Raw genomic sequence first — 20245 nt, 5'->3', positions numbered from 1 at the left:
TTCAGCATTTCAAGGTCTATTCCTCCAACATGGCCTAGTTGACTGAGCTTGACCACCCAACCATGGTCGAGGTCAAGTTTTCGTTCCACTTGCTCAGCATCTCAGACGTCACTATCCTTCTCTTGGATACCTTTTTATTGAAAGGTAACAATAAAATTTTATTAACACCAGCAAACTGTTTACAGGGATAGGGGACAAGTTGTCCCACACAATGTAAAACAGTAGCAAACATCCCTGTACAAAGTGATACAGATTGCACCATTACATCCTTAAGAACCACTCATTTTCCCTTTGTAATACTTCTTTCGCTAATCTATCTGCCACAGAATTAGCTGAACGCTTCATATGATTAACCTTTGATCGCCCGACAAAGATCACGGATCTCCAAGATAATGCTGGCCTAATTCTACGGATTGCGAATCTCGAGCCTAATTCATATGATTAACCTTCTCTTGGATACCTTTTCTTCACTAGGCATATTGGGATAGGGGCAGATCTCAAATACATGTATTATTGAATATACTAAGGCAATACATAGAACAAGAAAGTTCGAAGTCAGATCAGCAGTATTGTTTTCTGTTTGTCTCTCCCTTCTTTTTGCATATTCTATTTTTTACCCTTGGTTCTGTCAATCCACTTGTTAATGATGAACGTTTGGTATTGGTGGAGATCGATGGTGCGCCTTTGGGAAATCATGGCCTTGCTGGTATTGGTGGAGTTTTTAGGAACCATATGGGGTTGTTGCTTCTTGCTTTTTTCTAGCCCGATTGAGCGGAGCGATTCTAACGAAGCCGTGGTCCAGACCCTTCTCACTAGGTGAGGTTTTATCTGCATTACTTTGGGAGCCAGCAGCTTATGGTGGAGGGCGATTATTCCAACGTGATCACACTATCCTGGGACTCTAATGTTCTTCCAGCCTTCTTAAGCAACAATCTTATTCATAATTAAATGCTGCATTGATCTTTTGACTTGATTATCCATTTGGATAAATTGTACTTGCGACAGTTTACTAACTTGTAGCAGTTACTGAAATGACTTGAAATTAGTTGCTTTTCATGGCTGACTATATCTGTTCTCCGATTAAATGACTTGTAAAATTAATTGTCTTTTAGTGACTGACCAATTGGTGGGCTGACCTGCTGAAATGGCTAGTAAATCAACTTGGGTTGAATTTGGTCCCAACAACATCAAGGCTGTCCTTTTCAGAAAATCGCCTTTCCAATACATACCCAAATCTCTCTATAGCAAAGAAACGAAAACCCTAAGGAAACAAGTGAATGTCCCTTTACTGTAAAAAAAAAAATATAATAGCTTACTGAAGCACCCTTCTGCCCGCTGCTCAACTTTATTGATTGACCGAATTCAACTAATTCACTTGCTCTCGTGGTCCTGGATTTGCCTGGTTGAAAGAAACTGTATTTTTCATTTATTCACAGTGACCTAAGCCCCCAAAGACTCTGCTGAGCCTTGGATTGGGTGAGTGAATGACATGTGTTGATATAATCACCTAATGGTGTAATTATTAATTTTTATTCTAGCATTTCATTAACACTTCTTTTTCTTGATTGTGTTGTTTGTTCCACAAATGACAAGAGGAATAAACAAAACTCAACTACTGCTATTGCTGTTGGCATCTTTTGGTTGGTCCCCCTTTTTTTTATTTTCTCCTTTGGTTGTTATTACTAATACTGCTGCTACCATTTCTGTCAATGCTGCTGCTGCTGCAACTGTCATGAAGAGTAGGGCGCACCCATGTTGTGTTTGACCCCACAAGTTGTGAAAGGAATTCAAGGCAACATTGAGTGATCATTCCTATTAACTTTTCCGAGGTAAATGACAAAAGTACCCACTTTCCTTTGAGGCAACCTTTTTGCAAGTTGCATAGGAAAAGCACTTTACCTACTTTATTCCAAATTGATCTGCCTTAAGAAGATTAAGACCACAAACATGGTCTCACAGCTTTATACTACAATACTTTCAGTCATCTTTATCTAATTTTCTTTTCTTTTCTTCTACTCTTTTTTTTTATATTAACAATATGCTGATTCCTCCCTCAATGGCTTCTGAATTATGAACAATGAATTAATAATATTTACAAAGGAAAATCTAGTGGCTTATGTGGATCAAGGTTCTTGTATCCTCTAAAGGGATTTCTTAGTGGTCCCATGGTGATCTGAGAATAACCCTTTTGGGGCTTCTCTGCCATACCATAAAAGAGAACACGAAGCCAAAACAAAGGGGAAGATGCATTTAATCTCTTTACATTCAGATAATAATATTCTCAATATTTGCTAATAGTGCACTGTTGTATTCATTCATACAAGTGAAGAAAAGAATTCCACTGATGAGAATAATTTATAGGCATGATAAGGTCATGGTTAGACGGGGGCAGCTACAAGAAGTTTGAAAATTAGTTATTTTATAATCTCAAACATCAAGGAATCATGAGATTTCGAAGTTGAAACAAGATATATTAATCCCTTTTGCTAATTACACTTATCGGCACGAGAGATATTTAGGCTGCTCTTCACTGTTAAAACCACTGTTTAGCTCCAAGTCAATCATCATGGACTCACCCGAGTCGACTCGGTTTTACCTTGGCCGAGTTCTTGTCAGAGTCCAAGTTGTGCCCTACAAAGTCAATCAGAAACTCCTTTGCTTTGACCGAGTTAATGAAACATAGAATACGTTAATCATTGACTCCCTGAGTTGACTCCTTTTTTCCCTCAGGTTGAGTTCTTGTCCAAGTCTGAGTTTTTGAACATCGGTTAAAACTACATAACGAAGTTTGTCCACATTCATTCTCATTCTAGAACCAAGGAGAAACAGATTGACATTAGGACTGAACCCCGTCCATTCAGAGCAAGCTGATCCACCATCTACAAACATGTCCCTCGGTGACTTGTTCAAACTCTGATCCATCTCCAACAGTCTCAGAAAATTATAAATATTTAGAGGTTTCTACCAGAACAAGAGCTAATTTTTGTCACACAATGAAGTAAATATCACTAGGCCCAAGGATACAAAACAGAACTTTAGGAGATGAACAAGTATTTATGTCGACATCCCCATCGGGAGCACATGCGATGTGGATCAACTAAAGCAGAATACAATTTCTGTATGAAATTATCACACTAGTCATCCATATTAATCATGCAGATCCCAACTGTATCTGCAGACTCAGGATTATGACATGCCACAATTGAATCTATAGTACACTAATCTAATGGTACAAATCCACAACATTGACTTAATCGACAAAGTTTCTTACCATTTACTCAGCTAGGGATTTGTCCAGCAAGTGGTACAAAATAAGTTTTTTGTTTTTTGAAAGTTGACTGAATTTATTAATCCGAAGTTTACTACACGTTGGTCCCCTACTAACCAAAGTGAGCATTCAAATATCTGTCCCACATTCATTCGCGAGGTACTCCTAATGGGTTGGCCTATACACAGAAAATACACAAAATTACCCAAAAAAATAAACCTGCAGTTCCACCTACCCAGCATCTAGCACATACTATCGATTACTGCCACCTCTTCCTCACTCCATTCACAAGTTTATCTGCCTGACCATTAGCTGACCTCAACACGTGCTGAAATAGAGGCATTAATCTTCTCCATAAATCCCTGATTTCAGCAATCACACCTGGCAATTTCCATGGACCAGCAGCTTTATTAGAGGCCCACGCGATGACATTTGATGAGGTCCCCTCGAAGATTAGAGATTTAGAGGAATGTTCGACACTCGATTGACCCCTCTTTGCAGTCCCAACAAAATAAGTTATTTTAGAACCCTGAGCGTATAGTAATTGCCAGAGATTCATTGCAGGATCAGCACCTTAATTGAAGATTTACATTTTATTTTTGAAAAAAAAGTGCACTATATTATACACAATCACTACCAAGATCATCATCTCTGCAACAATCGAATTATCTCCATATAAAACGAAAATGAAATTGTGACAACCCATTATGAGAATCAAGTTCTAATAAGTTGGGTTTTGTCTTTCATTTAAAGCTTCTCTGTAATTGCCTCCAACCCAAGGCAAGTCCATGTCCTTCCCCTTTCATGAAATTTATATAATTTATACAATAAATATGGATTTCAAAGGATTTATTAAATGCTCTGTAGTTTTTAACTATTATGAGTTCAGGATATCTCCATTTGACTATTAGAGGGCTGAAACGCTCATGGGTGTATTGAGATTTATTTTTGTAATTATTTGACAGAAGTTCTTACAATGTGTATATACAGCAAGGTTCTTTTACAGTATGTTTACCACAATAAAACAATGGTTCCTTTCGGGTCAGTCTGGCACGCTGTCACCTTGTAGGGTAGTGCTAAGTAGTGTTTTGTTGTAGGGGTGTTGAGAGAGAGAGAGCGCATTAAGGCCACGTTTGGGTACCCACAAGATTTAGATTGAGATTTCTCACATTTGCAGTTGAGATTTGGAACTGGATCAAATCCACAGATTTCCAAATCAGCTACAACAGTGAAAAAAAAAATCCGATTTACAAATCTGTTTTGCAAGACATTATTTGGAAATCAATATTTGTGGCAATTACCTTCACCCTCACTGCTCATCAACCTTGCTGCAACAGCAGCCAGACGCCCCCACCCCCCGCGTACAACATGAGCATGAGGTATCCAAACGTGGCCTAAATGCATAAATCCCAAGATTTACTAGCAAAAAATTACCTTTTGGCGGTTTTTAACTTGGATTTCGCTAGTAGTTAGTGTGAATATCACGTGGGCAGACAAGGAAAGAACCTAAGAAGTTTCCCGGTAGTCTGAAACGCTACATCCAACCAACCATTGTTTTACTGACGCAAGAGCCAAAAACCACACAAAACCTAGTGTATTGTGCAACCAAATAGACCTGGCATGTGTTGGTGGAAGCCTCAACCATGGCAAAAACACATTCAGCAAAAGCAGGATCTAGATCTTAGAAAGTGCCTGAATAAACCAAAGCAACTTAAAAGAACCTAGTAGAGTTTAATTTCCAAAATCAATCTGACCCCCCACACATGGACATGTATGTGTAATCCAGACCATTCATCTTGTAGAACATCATGAGACAGAAAGGTCTCAATCCCATGCCACACGGGCATTCCATCATTGTGCAAGGCAAAGGACTATAAAAATTAACAATTTGGCATTTCTCGGCAAATCCCTAGACGATGCTTACTTAGCGATCACGTTGGTATGATCACTTTCATGTAGAAGTAGAACACGTGGGGCCCAAAAAGTTGCTGTTAGAAAAGCCCAACAGCCAGTGTCTTTTCAGTACTTAAATTCATTTTCATTGACCCATTCCCATGACGTAGTTGTTCTCGTCTGCTCTACCATATATCACTATTCACTAAGCACTCGCACCTGCTATTCTTAGTTAAGCTGTTTATCCCACAAATGTCAGATAGAGAATAAACAAAGGCTATTGTTATCGGCACCACCATGTTTTAATAATTGCACTAACTCATCTCGTCTTTTCTGTATAATTAGCTTCGGAGAACCTTTTGGGAAATGTATTACCTCTGTCTGTGTTTTAAATAATAAAAGACAAGACAAGTTAGTGCGATTATTAAGGCATGGAAGTGCCAATATCAGCAGCCTAAACAAAAAACTCCATTGCTAATGTCAGTTTTTGTGTGTTTTCTTCGTTTATTCTGCTTTGGATGTTCCCACTAATCTGCTACCATTTCTGTTGATGCTACTGCGATTATCATAGACATGAGCTCCCACCATTAAGGCAACATGAGCAAAAATAATCATCAGTTAACTTTCCTAAAGGTAAATGAGAAAAACAACATTACTTTTTTTTTTTTTTTTATAGGGGCAGCCTTTTTGGGGGTTGCATTGGAAAGAATTTTGGCCACTTTATTCTAGATTTGATCTGCTTTTAGGTAGATTCAAAGTCACATTGATGGTCTCACATCTCTATGCTTTTAGTCATCCGCTTTTTCTTAGAGAAAATATTCTGATTCCTTCTCCCTCAAATGGCTTTCAAAAGGAAAGTCTAGTGGAGAGTTATGTAGACTAATGCTCTATACCCAATTAAGGCTTTTCTCCATTGACCCAAAGAGATTTGAGATTACCAATTTTTATTCTTCCATACCACAAACAGGAAAAGGAAGGGAAACATTGGGAAGAAGATACACTAAATCTTTCTAGTCATTGACAAAATTCTCACAGTATAATATTTTGATATTCATGCATGTGAAGGCATTCACTGTTGCACAAGTTACCAGTAGGCATTTATAGACATGAGGCAATTGTGAAATCTTACTAAAAGTGGCAAGAAGCTAGAGGATTTAAATATGCTTCAGTGGAGAGAGTATCAGCAATCCCTAAGGCTCTGTTCACTTGCTGTCCTGAGAAATGAAAGGAAAGGAAAGGACCAAAATTTTCTCGCGAATCGTTACTTTCCGCCGTTCGCTTCATTTCCCTACAAAATCGAATTACGGATGTGGAAAAGTAAGAAAATTACGTGGAAAATCTATTTTCCCTCTGAATCACGATTTTCCTTTCTCGCAGATTCTTGCAAAATCAGTGGGAAAACGCAAATAACTTGCGCACGAGAAAATCTCATCGCGCGTCTCTCTCCTCTCCAAGCTCTCATTCGACGAAACCCTCGATGAACCCGCCGGCAACATCTTCTTCTTCGGCGAGCTCCACCTCCAGCGAACAGTAGAAAGGTTAGTGCTCCTCTCCCCGACTCTCATTTTTCATTTTCTTCGAGATATTCCCTCGTATTTTCATGGCAAAACGTTGCTAGGGTTCAGATTTCTCCTCCCTCTCCCTCATTTTTTCATTTTTTCACTGAATCTCTCCATTCCTTCTACGTTTTCCATTTTTTGTCGGATTTTGGCCTTTTTTTCTTACAAATATCCTCGACAAGGGTTCTGATCTGCACTATTTTTTATTTTTTTCCATGGAAATATCACTCTTAGTTGTTGAGAAACCTTTGGTCCATCTCTGCCATTTTTAGGGTTTATGAAGGTTGATTTCATTGCTGCAAAAAAAGGGTTTCGGAAATGGGGTGAAGTTCTGGGCCGACGAAGCCCTTTTTGTGCGTGTTTTGTTGGGGTTTTTGATGCATTATCTCTTGATTAGGAAGTGTTCAAGCAATGGGGTTTGTTCCTGAGTGGGAGAGACCCTCATCTGTTCATTTTTGTTTTTTTCATCTTCTCCAGACACATTTTTTGGGTTTTCTGCTGTTTTTGTGTTCATTAGAAAGGGGTTTCATTAATGGGGTTAAGATCTGGGTCGAATAATCAGGAAATTGTGCCTTTAAAAAAAAAAAAAAAAAATCATCAACTCGGGTAAATTGTTGGCGTTGGTGGATGATTTTTCTGTAGATTAAACGGGTCTTGGAAAAAAATGGTTAATTGCAGAGTCGATGAAACCCTCTTTGCTGCATGTTTCTTTCTTTATTCCTGAATCGATGAAACCCTCTTCGGTGCATGTCTTTTTTATTGTTTATTTGGGCATATGATGATTTTTACAAGTTTGTTTAGGCATGTTAATCATGAAAATAATTTTGGAGTATGCAGTTAAGAAGAACATGAATTGATATGGTGATGTTTAAGAAGTCAAGTGTTTCATCCTTATTTTTCTCTTCATTTTTATGCTATTTTTCTGTTTACAATGGGTTGTTAAGGATTTTTCTTTTCTTTTTTGCAATGGTTTTTATGGCTGATTTTGGGGGATTTCTGTTTGCAATGGCAATACTATATAATTCTGTGGGTGGTTGTCGGTGTATGGATGTTTTGGGTATGGATGTGTTGGTGGTCGTGGGTGGATGTTGGTGGTTCGTGGTGGCTATGGGAGTCTTCTTTCAATAGTTGTGACTGTTGTTATGGTGTCTTTGCCTGTTGGGTTCTTATCCTGAATTTTGTTTTTTAAGTATTTGGTAGGGTTATCAGTTCTTGAGATCGAGTTTGCCCTTCTTTTTCTGCTTTATGGGAAGGAAGCAACTGATTGTAATTTCTTTTGATGTTGATATTTTATTGAATTATTCTCTTTCGAGTTCTCTTTTTTGACCTGGGAAACTAAATTTATTTATTGTTGATTTGTGCTTGTGATTCTGTGGATGTATTTACTGTTAATTTCTTGATTGTTCTTTTGGGTTCTGGGTTGATTTCTTGATATGTGCCTGCGCCTTTAGAATTCTTTTTTTTTACATTTCAGCCATTAGTTTATGCAGAGGTAGCCCTCCTTATTTGGATCTAGACAACCAGTTGGTAGGACCCATCTTGGTTCCCCAACTGCTTAAAATTTGGGTTTCTGCATATTTTCCTTTGCTTTCTGGGTAAGTGAACAGCGAGAAAATAACTTTCCTGCATATTTTCCCTCCCTTTCTGGGCAAGTGAACAGATAGAAAGCATGGGAAAATCACAGTTTCTTTTCCTTTCCTTTCCATTTTGCCACGTCAGATTCCTTTCCTTTCCTTTCCCGGGAAAACAAGTGAACAGAGCCTAAAAGAAATAGTGAAGATTGTTTTTTTTTTGTTTTCCTGATTTTTTAGGAGCTTTTCATCCTCCCCTCACACCTAACCTCTGGAATTTCTCCTTATCTCACCTACCTCTCACAACTTGCTCCACAAATATTCCATGGAATATTTTTTCAAAGGTGCCAAACATGGACATAGCGTTCACTCTCAGCCACTGATCTGAATCAGTGTTTTTGTATCAGCTAGGCTTCTACTGTATCTTCTAGGTGCAAACAACAGTTACTAATAGTCATTTACTAGAATGCCAACACAAGCAAAAAGAGGGATAGATTCATACTAGCAATTCTTCTTTTTTTTAATGCCATTTATCTTAGCAAAGTTGTAAAACCATTCACCACATTGTACGCTTCCTGTCCGCTGCATAACAACGCCAAGAACAATGGTGATGAAGATTAGAATCTGAGAAAGGTGAAAGTGGGCATGGCAGTTCTTTGGATTATTCTGCCTTGTCTCACAAAGAAATGGAAGCGCCTAGAGGACGAGGGGTCAGTAATTGTAGGTAAGGGTGCAACTCCAAATTATCCAAGTTGGGGAAGGGTTTCACATTCAATTAGTAAGCAGAACAGCAAAGCCAACAGAGAGATGCACCTGGATCTGTAGCAAGTCACAAGGACGAGAAGAAATTGTGCGCAACCAAGCAGTGCAATGAAAGGAGATCTTTATTCACCCTATATTTTGCGTATACATGTTACAGACATTTATAGATATTACAAAGATAGTATCACATCAGAAACAGATTTTGAAATAGTCGAATTGCTCGGAGTGCCAGGTTCGTTGTTTCGCATGAAATGGAAATAGAAAGTCCATGACAGCAACATGGCCTGCATAAAATGCTTTAAAATTACAGAACTCAGTTTATTACAAGATAAAAGCCTTAGATCACATATATTTTTTCATAAAAGGTGTCTTTATTAACTCAAAAAAGCACACAAATGGGAGGGACAAGGTGTCCTCCCAACCATAGATGAGACACATATGTAGAGACTGAGGATACAGAAACCCTTCAGTGCCACGACCTAATTAGCCGCCTGATATTCTGTCACTCGGCTGCTCCCCACTGCCGCCTTCGCTAGCTCGTCGGCCTTGCCATTCGCGGACCTAAAGGTATGCGAGAAAATTGGGCTAATAACTTTACAAGAGTCCCAGATTTCTGCGATAATGCTAGAAAGTTTCCAAGGGCCAGCGGCTTTTCCTAGTGCCCAAGAGATCATATATGATACACGAAAGATCTATGGACACCAAGAGGAAGAAAACAGAGAAGATAGCAATCAAGAGCTTTTGAGCGATGACGGGTATAACGGAACAACCGTTGGAGGGTAATCCATTCTTTGGCCATCCAGGGAATAGTATGCGAGTATTTGAGCTGGCTGGCATATGCCATCAGCTTCCGTAGGCCTCCCAAATTCATCAAAAACAACAGGCTTTCTTGGTGGAACGAATTCTATGTTCCAGAACGGGTGAACCATGGCAAAAAGATCACTGCCCGTCAAAGAGGACTTGTAACCCTGCACCCATATGTATGTCAATGAGGTCAGTTGTGTCACAGCAAGAGCTAATGCTTGCTCACTGAAACAACAACCCCTCATTTCCAGTTTCCGCAGACTCGGGCAACCTCTCGAGAACTCTAAAAGACCCAAATCTGATTCTCCAACATGACCCAACAGCATGTACTTTATATTAACACTGTAATTACCAATATAACCAAGACCAATATCTGTCAAACCTCCAGGTCGTAGATAAAGGGCAAACCTCCTAAGCTTCTGGCAACCCATCAACAGAGCTCGAACCCCATTGTCAAGTGGTAACTCTGTTATCCTTTCTTGTTTGTCAAGCAAAACTAGCCGAAAATCACAGAGGTTTTTGCTGAAAGTGCCGATAGATTCCAACGCTGCATTGGTGATATCTGATACATGGACAACCAGGTGTTCCAGTTCAGGACAGCCTTGTGCTATATCACATAGTCCTCTGTGTGAAACCACGCCTTGTTCATCTTCCATACCATGTTCGTCCTCCCCACGTTCAATTCTTAGCCTCCTCAGTTTCTTACAGTTTCGAGCAACAACTTCTAACCCACTATCTCCAATCACATTCCTCACCTGCAGAAATTCAATTAAAAAAAAGTGTCACATTTCAGACCACTTAAGCAAGATTAAGAGATGATAGTGGGTGTGGCTCTATGGCTTAAAGTCATGGATATGCTTCATTTTGACGCGAATTCCAACACCCACCCCCCCCCCCCCCCCCCCCCCCCGCGGGGGGAGGGGGGCGCTTACCCGATGAGCGCGGTTTACAGGTGATTGCGTGCATCTGTAGGGAATAGTCCCACCCTAAATATTGGGGTGGGGATACCCTATGTCATCCAAAAAAAAAAGAGATGATAATGGGGGGATACCACAATGAATGACAGTTCAAGACATCTACCTCTAGAACTTCTAAATTGGGGCAGCGTTTAATCAACTGGCAATGATCCTCAGTATCAAGAAACGAATACTGCAGATCCAAGCTCTTGAGCAAAGATGCACAGGGAAATATTATAGGCATCTCATTTGTCCCCATGTAGCTGAGACCCAAGCGACATAACTTCGAAGGAAATGAGACACTCAAGTACTTGTCAACTTCTCCAGCTTGATAACTGAATGAACCTCCACAAAACTCTTCTAATGACAAAGCTGCACGGAAAAACCCAACTAGCTCCAAGATCTCACAATCACTGATTTTTAAAGACAATAAAGCACGGCAGTTCTTCGCAATCAGTTCAAGATCTCGGATATTAATGTCTCTGAGCTCTGTATTATAGAAATTCAATGTCTCAAGAACAGTGTTGTTCATGGCAAGTTCGTGAAGCCAATCACCATCTACCTCCTCAATGAAGCTCTCTTCCAAAAACAATGTCCTCAGATATCTGCAGAACCATGAAGCAAGAAAAAAAGAGATAACCCCGATGTAAGTTATTTTGAGATGTTACAATCATGAGCGCAATACACAATAAATAATGGTAAAATCCTAAACAGAAAAATCAAGCAAGCAAATTGGGAAAAACATGCCATTCAAAATTTTTTTGGGAAAAACATACCAGATATGTTCTGTACTGATAACAACATTTATGATTAAAGTATAAAACCAATATTCCCTAATGCATATTATAAAATCAATGGTGTGGGATTAATAGAGGAAGTCTAATGCAATGATGCAATCACTAGGTTATGCAAAATCACCCAATTAATGGTCAAAATTTGACTTTTCACACACTTCATATAAATAGTTCAAATCCAACTTACCAATTCTTGAAATTCAAAATAGGGTTAACATAGTTGATCCCAATCAACATCAAGTTGATCTGACTGTTGGATCTCAATATCAACATTTTTTAGAAATCCGATGGTCAATATTGATTCAATCTTACTGTTGTATCTTAGATCTGATCCGTTCAAAATGCTTAGATTGATCTTCTTAGTAAACCTTAGAATAAAACTAGCAATCCACCTTGGAAAAAGCACATGAATGGGAGCACAAGAAATTCAATCAAATGAGAAGAGATAATGGTAGAGTTACCCTTTTTTGAATGGCAAATTAATATATTAATAAGGGAGAAGGCGACTGATGGTCAGTACATAGAGAAGAAGAAAAGAGAGAAAGAAACCTAAAGCACAATCAAGAGACATAAGCTACAAAGGGGTAAAAAAAATAAAATCTACAAAGGGGTAAAAAAAATAAAATCTCCAAGCCTTGACTTGGCTAGCAAGCCTGCCGGCAACATTGTTAGCTGATCTTCTAACATGGTGATAAGAGATAGAGGCTCCTACCACACGGTCGAGGATCTCGTCAATCCAAGCCTCGTGTCTTCGTGGATAGGAATGACTCCTTTTCAGCCACATAATGATATTGAGGGAGTCCCCCTCCATTATTAAACAATCCAAATCACCAGGTTCCATTAGCGCGATTCTTTGCAGGACTGCTCTTACCTCCGCCTCATTCGCATCCGCGATTCCAATAGGATTAGAAAAAGTCCACTGGGTCGATCCATACTCATCTCTAAGCACACCACCAAGCCCTGTTGGTCCCAGGTTCCCAAAGCTAGACCCATCAAAATTGAGATTTAACCGACCAGGGATGGGAGGATCCCAATCAGGGGTCGGAGGCACCGACTGTTCACTGCTGAAACAAATCTCCCCCCACCCATGCCAGAGATTGAATGCTTAGATGAACTTGAAACTAGGGGTAGACATAGCCAAGGGATGGTTAAGGTGATTATCTTCGTGAAGATATAATGCGAACTCTTGGCCACACCTTGGAAAACTCAGGCATTTCTTTCCTTCCATAATGCCCAAATAGTAGCTAACAATACCACGTTCCAAAGAATCCTTCCCTTCTTGCACCACTGTATGAAAAGCCAACACTCCAAGAGGTTAGATAGTCTGAGTGAGAAGACCCAAAGTAGAACAACCAAATCTTTTGAATACATGCCCCACACATCTGTAGCCAACTTGCAATGGAGTAACATGTGATCCAGTCTCTCCCAACTCCACACATAGAGCAGTGATCCACGATACACATATGATGATTGCGTAAATGGTCCATGATTAGGATTTTGTCAAGGAAAGTGGTCCATCCAAAGACGGGGCACAGGAATGCACCACATACTGGCTAGAAGCAAAGTCCCTAGGTAAGGCACAAGTTGACGGTAGAATGATTCGACGTTGAATTCTCCGGAAGAGCACCAAGTCCAAACCCTTGTATCTTTGCCAGACTTTTTCATACATTAACCATCTACATCTCTAAGAATTTGGCCACTTGATCCAATTCCCTGTCAAAGAAGTTTCTTCTAAAGTTAATTTTCCATGATATCTTTTCTTCTTCCCATTTGAAGCAATCCTTTACAAGAGACTTTTTCTCCGAAGTCACTGCAAACAGAACAGGAAATAAGACCTTAAAGGGGGATTTCAAACATCATTCATCATGCTAAAATTAAATTCTGTCACTCGTTCTCTTATACCTTCATTAAACTTGCGCTTGAGTCTCAGGATGCATCTCCAAACTCTCAACCCACTATGATTATATTTGTTATCAGAAATCCAGTGCCCCAATATTGTCCTATATTTACCTCCTATAACCTTAAATCATAGTTGATGATTCTCTCCCCAAGACCTCGAGAACCACTTACCCAGCAGAGCCCTTATTTTTCATGGCGTTTAATGGACGTCCATCAGAGCCCTTATTTTTCATGGCGTTTAATGGACGTCCATCAGAGCCTTATTCATCCTTATCAGTCTTCTGATCCCTAAGCCCCAGCTCTAATGGGATTCCACACCTCTTTCCAACCGACCAAGTGCATTTTCCTCTTCTCTTCGGTACTTCCCAACAAAAAATGATAAGAGATACCTTCCAAAGATGAAGAAGAAAGAAAAATAAACTGCCATTCAAAAAAGAAAGAAAAATAAACTATGGCTTCACGCCTCCAGAATTGAAGACCTACCAAGATAATAGAATATCTCTCTATGAAAGGTTGTTCATTCATATCATAACGTATAAAAATGGCTTTGAAAACCTCTCTCTCTCTCTCTCTCTCTCTCTCTCTCTCAATTCCTCCAGAATTGAAGGCCTAAAGCTTGTTCATTCATATCATAACGTGTAAAAATGGCTTGACACTACAAATATATAGAGAAAAGAAAATTACCCTAGAAAGCTTTGAAAACCTAAACTCATAACTCAAAAGTACCCACCCCCCACGCCCACGAAATAAAGTTCCCCGTGATAAAGTACTGGAAGAGAGCGGTCCCTCTCCCACCCTTTTAACTTGAGTCACTAATGTAATTTAAGTGATTCATTGAAAATGTCCAAACTGATCTTTTTACTTAAAACATGAATTAAAAGTTAAAACAATTTATTAGACTTCTAACATCCAAATGGGGTCCGACAGGGGTGGGTGGCTTGAAAGGACTTTATGGGTCTACTTTGGTCCAATCAGGATAAAAGATTCAAAGGAAGCAGAAGTGTGTGCTATCCTTCATGGGATTGGTCAAGTTGGGAGGCAAGAAATGGATAAATTGATTGTGGAGGGCGACTCTTGGACTATATGGGTCTTCTTTGGTCCAATCAGGATACAAGATTCAAATGAGGCAGAAGTGCGTGCTATCCTTCATGGGATTGGTCAAGTTGGGAGGCAAGAAATAGATAAATTAATTGTGTAAGGCGACTCTCTCAATGTGATAAGATGATTGAATTAAAGACATGATATTGTGGAGATCAGCCAACGCTATTGATGAGATCTTGGATTGTATGCAGGATCACCAAGTGAAGTTCCAACATGTTTGGCGCTCGACAAATAACGATGCAGATCGATTGACTCGATCAAAGAGTGGATTGGAACCATATGGAGATGTTTGATTCCCTCCCTCCTTGATAGGGTCTTAGTTTGCTCGCTTGTATTTTCATTTCTCTCTTTTCCCTGTTATTTCTATGCTTGGTGATCATCTTGGTTAAAAAAAAATCTCCTACATGAAGCCCATATCTTCATTGAAGCTTCATCATGCTAAGGCCCGGGTTGACTGGTTTGATTGAATTTGTCATGGAAATAAATATTTTTATCTTTTATGTTCACGTGGCTATAAACCTTAATATGATCCCCATCACATCTCCTGCCTTCAAAGAATTCGACTCCGTGGAATTAATGGAATTATAGTGGTCGAAAAGATTGGAATTGATCCTTTGAAATTATTCAGCAATAATCTACATACATTCTGAGAATGATCTTCCTTTCCAAGAACACGGAACTTCTGTTAGTTGTCACTCTTGGTAGATACAATCTAATCGTCAATCATATCTTCTTTGAGCATTAGCACTGGTGGTAAATAGGGCTGCAAATGAACTGAGCCGGACACACGAACATGTTTGGGTTCGGCTCATTAAAAGCTCGGTTTGGGCTCGTTCGTTTACTAAACGAGCCGAACCCGAGCCCAAAAATTAGGCTCGTCAAATAAACGAGCCGAACTCGAGCTTTGTATAGTTCGGCTTGGACAAGCTTATGAACTTTTTAGGCTCGGTTCATAAAGCCAAGCCGAGCTTTAAAGCTTGGATTATGTTCGTTATATATATATATATATATATATATATATATATATATATATATATATATATATATATATATAATTTCAATTCTACCCATTCAACCCACATAGTAGCAATCCTACCCCCTCCTTTATGCTTTTTAACAAAGGCACCCATTAAAGCCACATAATTTCAATCCTAGTGACGTTTTTTCTTTGCAAAATTATGGATTGGGTACATATGTTACATAATACTACGGATTTTTGTGAACATATTACATAATACTACGGATTCAGGACGCCTTTCAAAATATTGACGAATTCCGGGCACCTTAAGAGGAACAACATTTTATGGAAACCTCTGTAGATTGGAGGGCTAGGATCAGCCTATGGAAATGATTTTATGGGCACAACCTATTTCTGTTGTGTTCCATCACATGGACGGTTTGGATCAACCTATGATGTGGTCCGTACAGTTCTTTGTCGGGCCGTGCATCGCACGGGGTTTTTTACTAGTGTGTGTGGTATTTGATGTGTTTACTAAACGAGTTGAACCCGAACCCAACCAAGCTCGAGCCTAACTCGGCTCGGCTCGGCTCATTAAAAGCTCGGCTCGGGCTTGTTCGTTTACTAAACGAGCCCAAAAAAAAACGAGCCGAGCTCGAGCTTTGTTGAATTTTGGCGAGCCGAACACGAGCCCAAAAAAAAAGCTCATCACGAACACGAGCCGAGCCTCAAACTAAGCGAGCCGAGCACGAACACCCCAATGTTTGGCTCGGCTCGGCTCGTTTGCAGCCCTAGTGGTAAACGAATATATTGCACTGCATGTGCAACATCAATCTCGCTGCCATGGTAGAGCGTCAAATCGCCCACACTAATCTTCTTAATGAGCTTTGCAGAATAAACTAATACCCACGTTACTAGGAAATTTCAGAGCAAACACTTAAACTGATCTTCTTTATGATCTTGTAAGAATCTGTGCTTCTAGAGTGTAACTTCTTGAATGCAAATTTCGAAAATTGCCCTCGCTTGATGTGTACCATAACCATATCAACTTCTTGAAATTCAATGAACCTGCAGTGTAAGTCTGTCTTTTCTTTGTAGGGCTCATTGCTCAAGGCGATCTTCCTCTGAACTTCTCCGTATAGTTCTTGCATATGTTCTACAGATCCTTCGACTTCAACACTCAGTCTTGCTTCAGGTGGTAGCGATACTAAATCCAATAACTTCTTCGACAGCATGCCAAGAACTATCTCGGGTGAGCTTTTTCTTGTTGTACAGTTGACGACGTTGTTGTAAGTAAGCTTAGACACAGGTAAAACACAGTCCTTTGGATGTTATCTCCCACCAAGCATCGTAAGAGGAAGCCCAAACTATGATTTAACATTTCAGTCAGACTGTCGGTTTGTACATGAAACACACTTGAGTATTGTAGCTTAGTGCCCATTAGCTTCCACAACATTTTCCAGAAATAGCTAATGAAATTGGGATCACAAACTGAAACAATAGTCTTTAGAAGTCCATGAAAAGTATTATTTCCTTGAAGAAAATCTTGGTGATATGAACGATATCTGAGATTTTGCTACAAGCTAAGATATGTGCCATCTTTGAGAAACAATCAACCATCACATATACAGAGTCACATCCTTGCAAAATCTTCGGAAATCCTAAAACAAAATCCATGTTGAAATCATTCTATGATTCATGAGGTACTGGCAATAGTTTGCATACAATCCTATATTATGCTTTGTGCTTTTTGCTAACTGAAAAGTTCAGCACTGCTGGAGTGTCTTCACAACATTCCTCTTATGTGATGGCGAATCATGGCGATCTTCAACCATAACAATAATATAGTGATATACAAGTACACGACTTTGTTAGTATACAGTTACTAGAACACTAGAAACATGCCTTCTTCATTCTATGGCTCATTCCAAAAGCATCGAATATTCTTCCTCGACATTCATACACATTTAACCATCATCAATTATAACTCCTACCTCTTCCCTGATGATTTCTAAAAATATCAACAATTAAATAAATGCATGTAAATGTGCATTATCCACTAAACTCGGAAAGAAAGATTGCATATTACACATAGGATGGCATTTATGATTGATAGAAAAAAATATCTAGAGCCCAAGAAGACAGATGGAGAGAATTTGCATGTGAGATGAAAAACTAAAACCCAATGGATAGAGTTAGGAAGATATCCTATAAGTTACAATACAAGTTTCTCCAATTTGTAAATGATATCTAAATTTTTCTAAAAAAAATAGCAACAAGAATTAGTAGCTAGTCATGGTCTAGCTTGAAACAAAATTCTCAAGATATTTATTTATTAATTGAAAAGAAGAGTACCTGCAAGAACTTGTCACCTTTAAAAGCCCATCAGTAGAAAACCCAGAACATTTATCTAGCTTAAGTTCCAGGAGCATGTGACCACGAGCTCGAACAAGAACCTCCAGATCCGCATCTGTCACAATCATACGCCGAAAATGGAGCGATTTCAGACAGTTAAAACTCTCTGAAATCCGATTGATCCAAGGCTTTACATACCCTCCCCAATCCTCCCCTATGAGATTAAACATAGCAGCTCGAGGCTTCCCCTTCAGTTTCAAGGACTCGAGACGGGAAAACCTTTTCATCAGACGAGCAGGACTTGTGGAGTAACATATAGCAATGGTGACATGCTTTCGCGTCAAAGAATCAATATTGTACCATTTATGGCACACCAGAGAAATAGCATCACGATCGCGAGGATCATCGATGTATCCCATGACACATTCAAGGGCCACATCTGGTATGCCAAAGCTCATCGCCCTGCTCAAACACCGATCCCTCATCGATACCAGCTCGTCAAATATCCCCCTACAAAAGAACAAAATTGAGACATGACTAACCAATTGAACACTAAGTCTGATAGATCAAACAGACCCACCTATATCAAATCCATCTAAAACCACCAAAAGCCCATAACACTTCACTCTTATTCAAACCAACCATCACCAACTGTGTATGCAAACTTGATGTAGGAGTAGGACATAATTTGTTGTTTTCTTTAGATTTATTATCATTATTAGTAGTAGTAATAGTATCTAGTTTCTTTCTATCGGGATTAAGAGTTATGGTTACATTAGGAGTCCAGGTCATAATAGTTAGATTACAGATAGAGTTTATCCTAATCCTAATTGAATTAGAGATAGTGTTTGAGTAGCATTCTAGTTTGATTTCTACATGTGTACAGAGAATTTCATGGGTTTTCAATGAATAATAAACTCAGTTTCAATTTTTTAATCATTTCCTTGTGGATTCAAGGGTTTTTTTTATCAAAGAAGACATTAGGCCATAGATCTTTAAAAAATCAAACACAAGAACTACGATCAACTAAAAAAAGCTGAAAATCTACTCACCTTAACAGCCTCCAACCACTTCCAGAATCAAAATCGAAAACCAGAATCCAAAAAAAAAAAAAAAAACGCTAAAACTAACGGTCAAACACGAAAAGCTCGCAAAAAAAAAAAGGAAAAAAGAAAGAAAAAAAAACATAAAAATTCTAACCGTACGGCCTTCAGAAACGAGCGCCCTGATCGGATCCTTCTATAGACGGGATCTGAAAACCTGTAACCGAAGCTTCAAGAACTCATAAAAGGAAAAATAATAAAAAATAATCCACTCTGACGTTTGTCCAATCCCATTCTCCATTAATGGCGTCGAGTCCTTGTTTTTTTAACGACAAATAAAGGCCCGCATCTGTTGAAGTTTTGTCCGTTTTGTGGTCCCCACACTGCCCACTGGCCGTTAGATGACATCTGTCACTATCCCGAGGTCGTGCCTTTATTGAAGGGCCAGGATGGAGAATATTTTTGGAGGGGATCCCTTTATACAACCGACATTTCTATAAATTTATATCCAATATTCAACATCTGATTGGGACTCTTATCAGTTAATCTAGATCGTTCATCTATTTCTTTTATATCATATGATTGTTTGCCAGCAATCTGATGGTTAGGATTTTCCGATCCAAGTGGCATCAACCTTATTTCATCTCCATTGTGAGTCACTAAGCAATTGAGCAGTCGTAATCACACCAGGTTTTGGTGGTCCCGATTTATATGGATAAATAGGTGGGAGATGATAAATTCGCACCCCCCGGTGGGATTATTCCAACCCTCTAAAGTAATTTGACGTGATTTGACGGAAAAAAGAAGAAGAAGAAGGGGGTAACGTGAATAGACTTTAACGTTTTTTTTCCGTCAATCACGTTAGAGGGTGCGAATAATCAATCTTAGAGAGAAAGACAAACAATTGGGTGGTCGGATTTATCACTCCCACGAATTTATCATCTCGCTCAGTTGCGTCGTCGGATCCATTGATCTAAAGCAAACAGCCTTAAAAATCACTGATTCATCAAAAACTTTGGTCAGGATTCCTCTAAGAGAATTTAAACCGTTGATTATTTGTAGTGATTTATCATGTACGTAGGATGTCCATTCAAGATGGGACCACTACCATACGAATCCTCCCAAAAGAGCCTCTCTCTCTCTCTAGAAGAGCTTTCCCCTTTTAAATTAGCTATTTTTCACTCAAAAGAGTATCTTTTTCACTCTAAATGACTCCTTTCCTCCCTAAAATAACTCCTTTTCACACTAAGGTTGTGTTCGGCAACCATCTTCATAATGTTTT

General features: G+C 39.2%; 1 protein-coding gene across 1 annotated transcript; it reads right to left on the bottom strand.

Moving 5' to 3' along the window:
* Positions 1-9157: 9157 nt before the first annotated feature.
* Positions 9158-19285, bottom strand: LOC143849667 (coronatine-insensitive protein homolog 1b-like). The gene is made up of 4 exons (XM_077358782.1): positions 19121-19285; positions 17921-18430; positions 10938-11418; positions 9158-10612 (listed from the first exon to the last, which is right to left on the bottom strand). Exons 2-4 carry the CDS (start codon positions 18403-18405, stop codon positions 9785-9787), a joined length of 1794 nt encoding a protein of 597 aa, XP_077214897.1. The 5' UTR covers positions 18406-18430; positions 19121-19285; the 3' UTR covers positions 9158-9784.
* Between the last annotated feature and the right edge of the window lie 960 nt (positions 19286-20245).

This window comes from Tasmannia lanceolata, unplaced genomic scaffold, assembly GCF_043159265.1.
Source record: "Tasmannia lanceolata isolate RefF3 unplaced genomic scaffold, GAP_Taslan_0.1 ptg000018l, whole genome shotgun sequence".
Lineage (NCBI taxonomy): Eukaryota > Viridiplantae > Streptophyta > Magnoliopsida > Canellales > Winteraceae > Tasmannia > Tasmannia lanceolata.
Note: the sequence above shows the minus strand (reverse complement) of the source record. Positions and strands in the feature narration are given on the sequence as shown.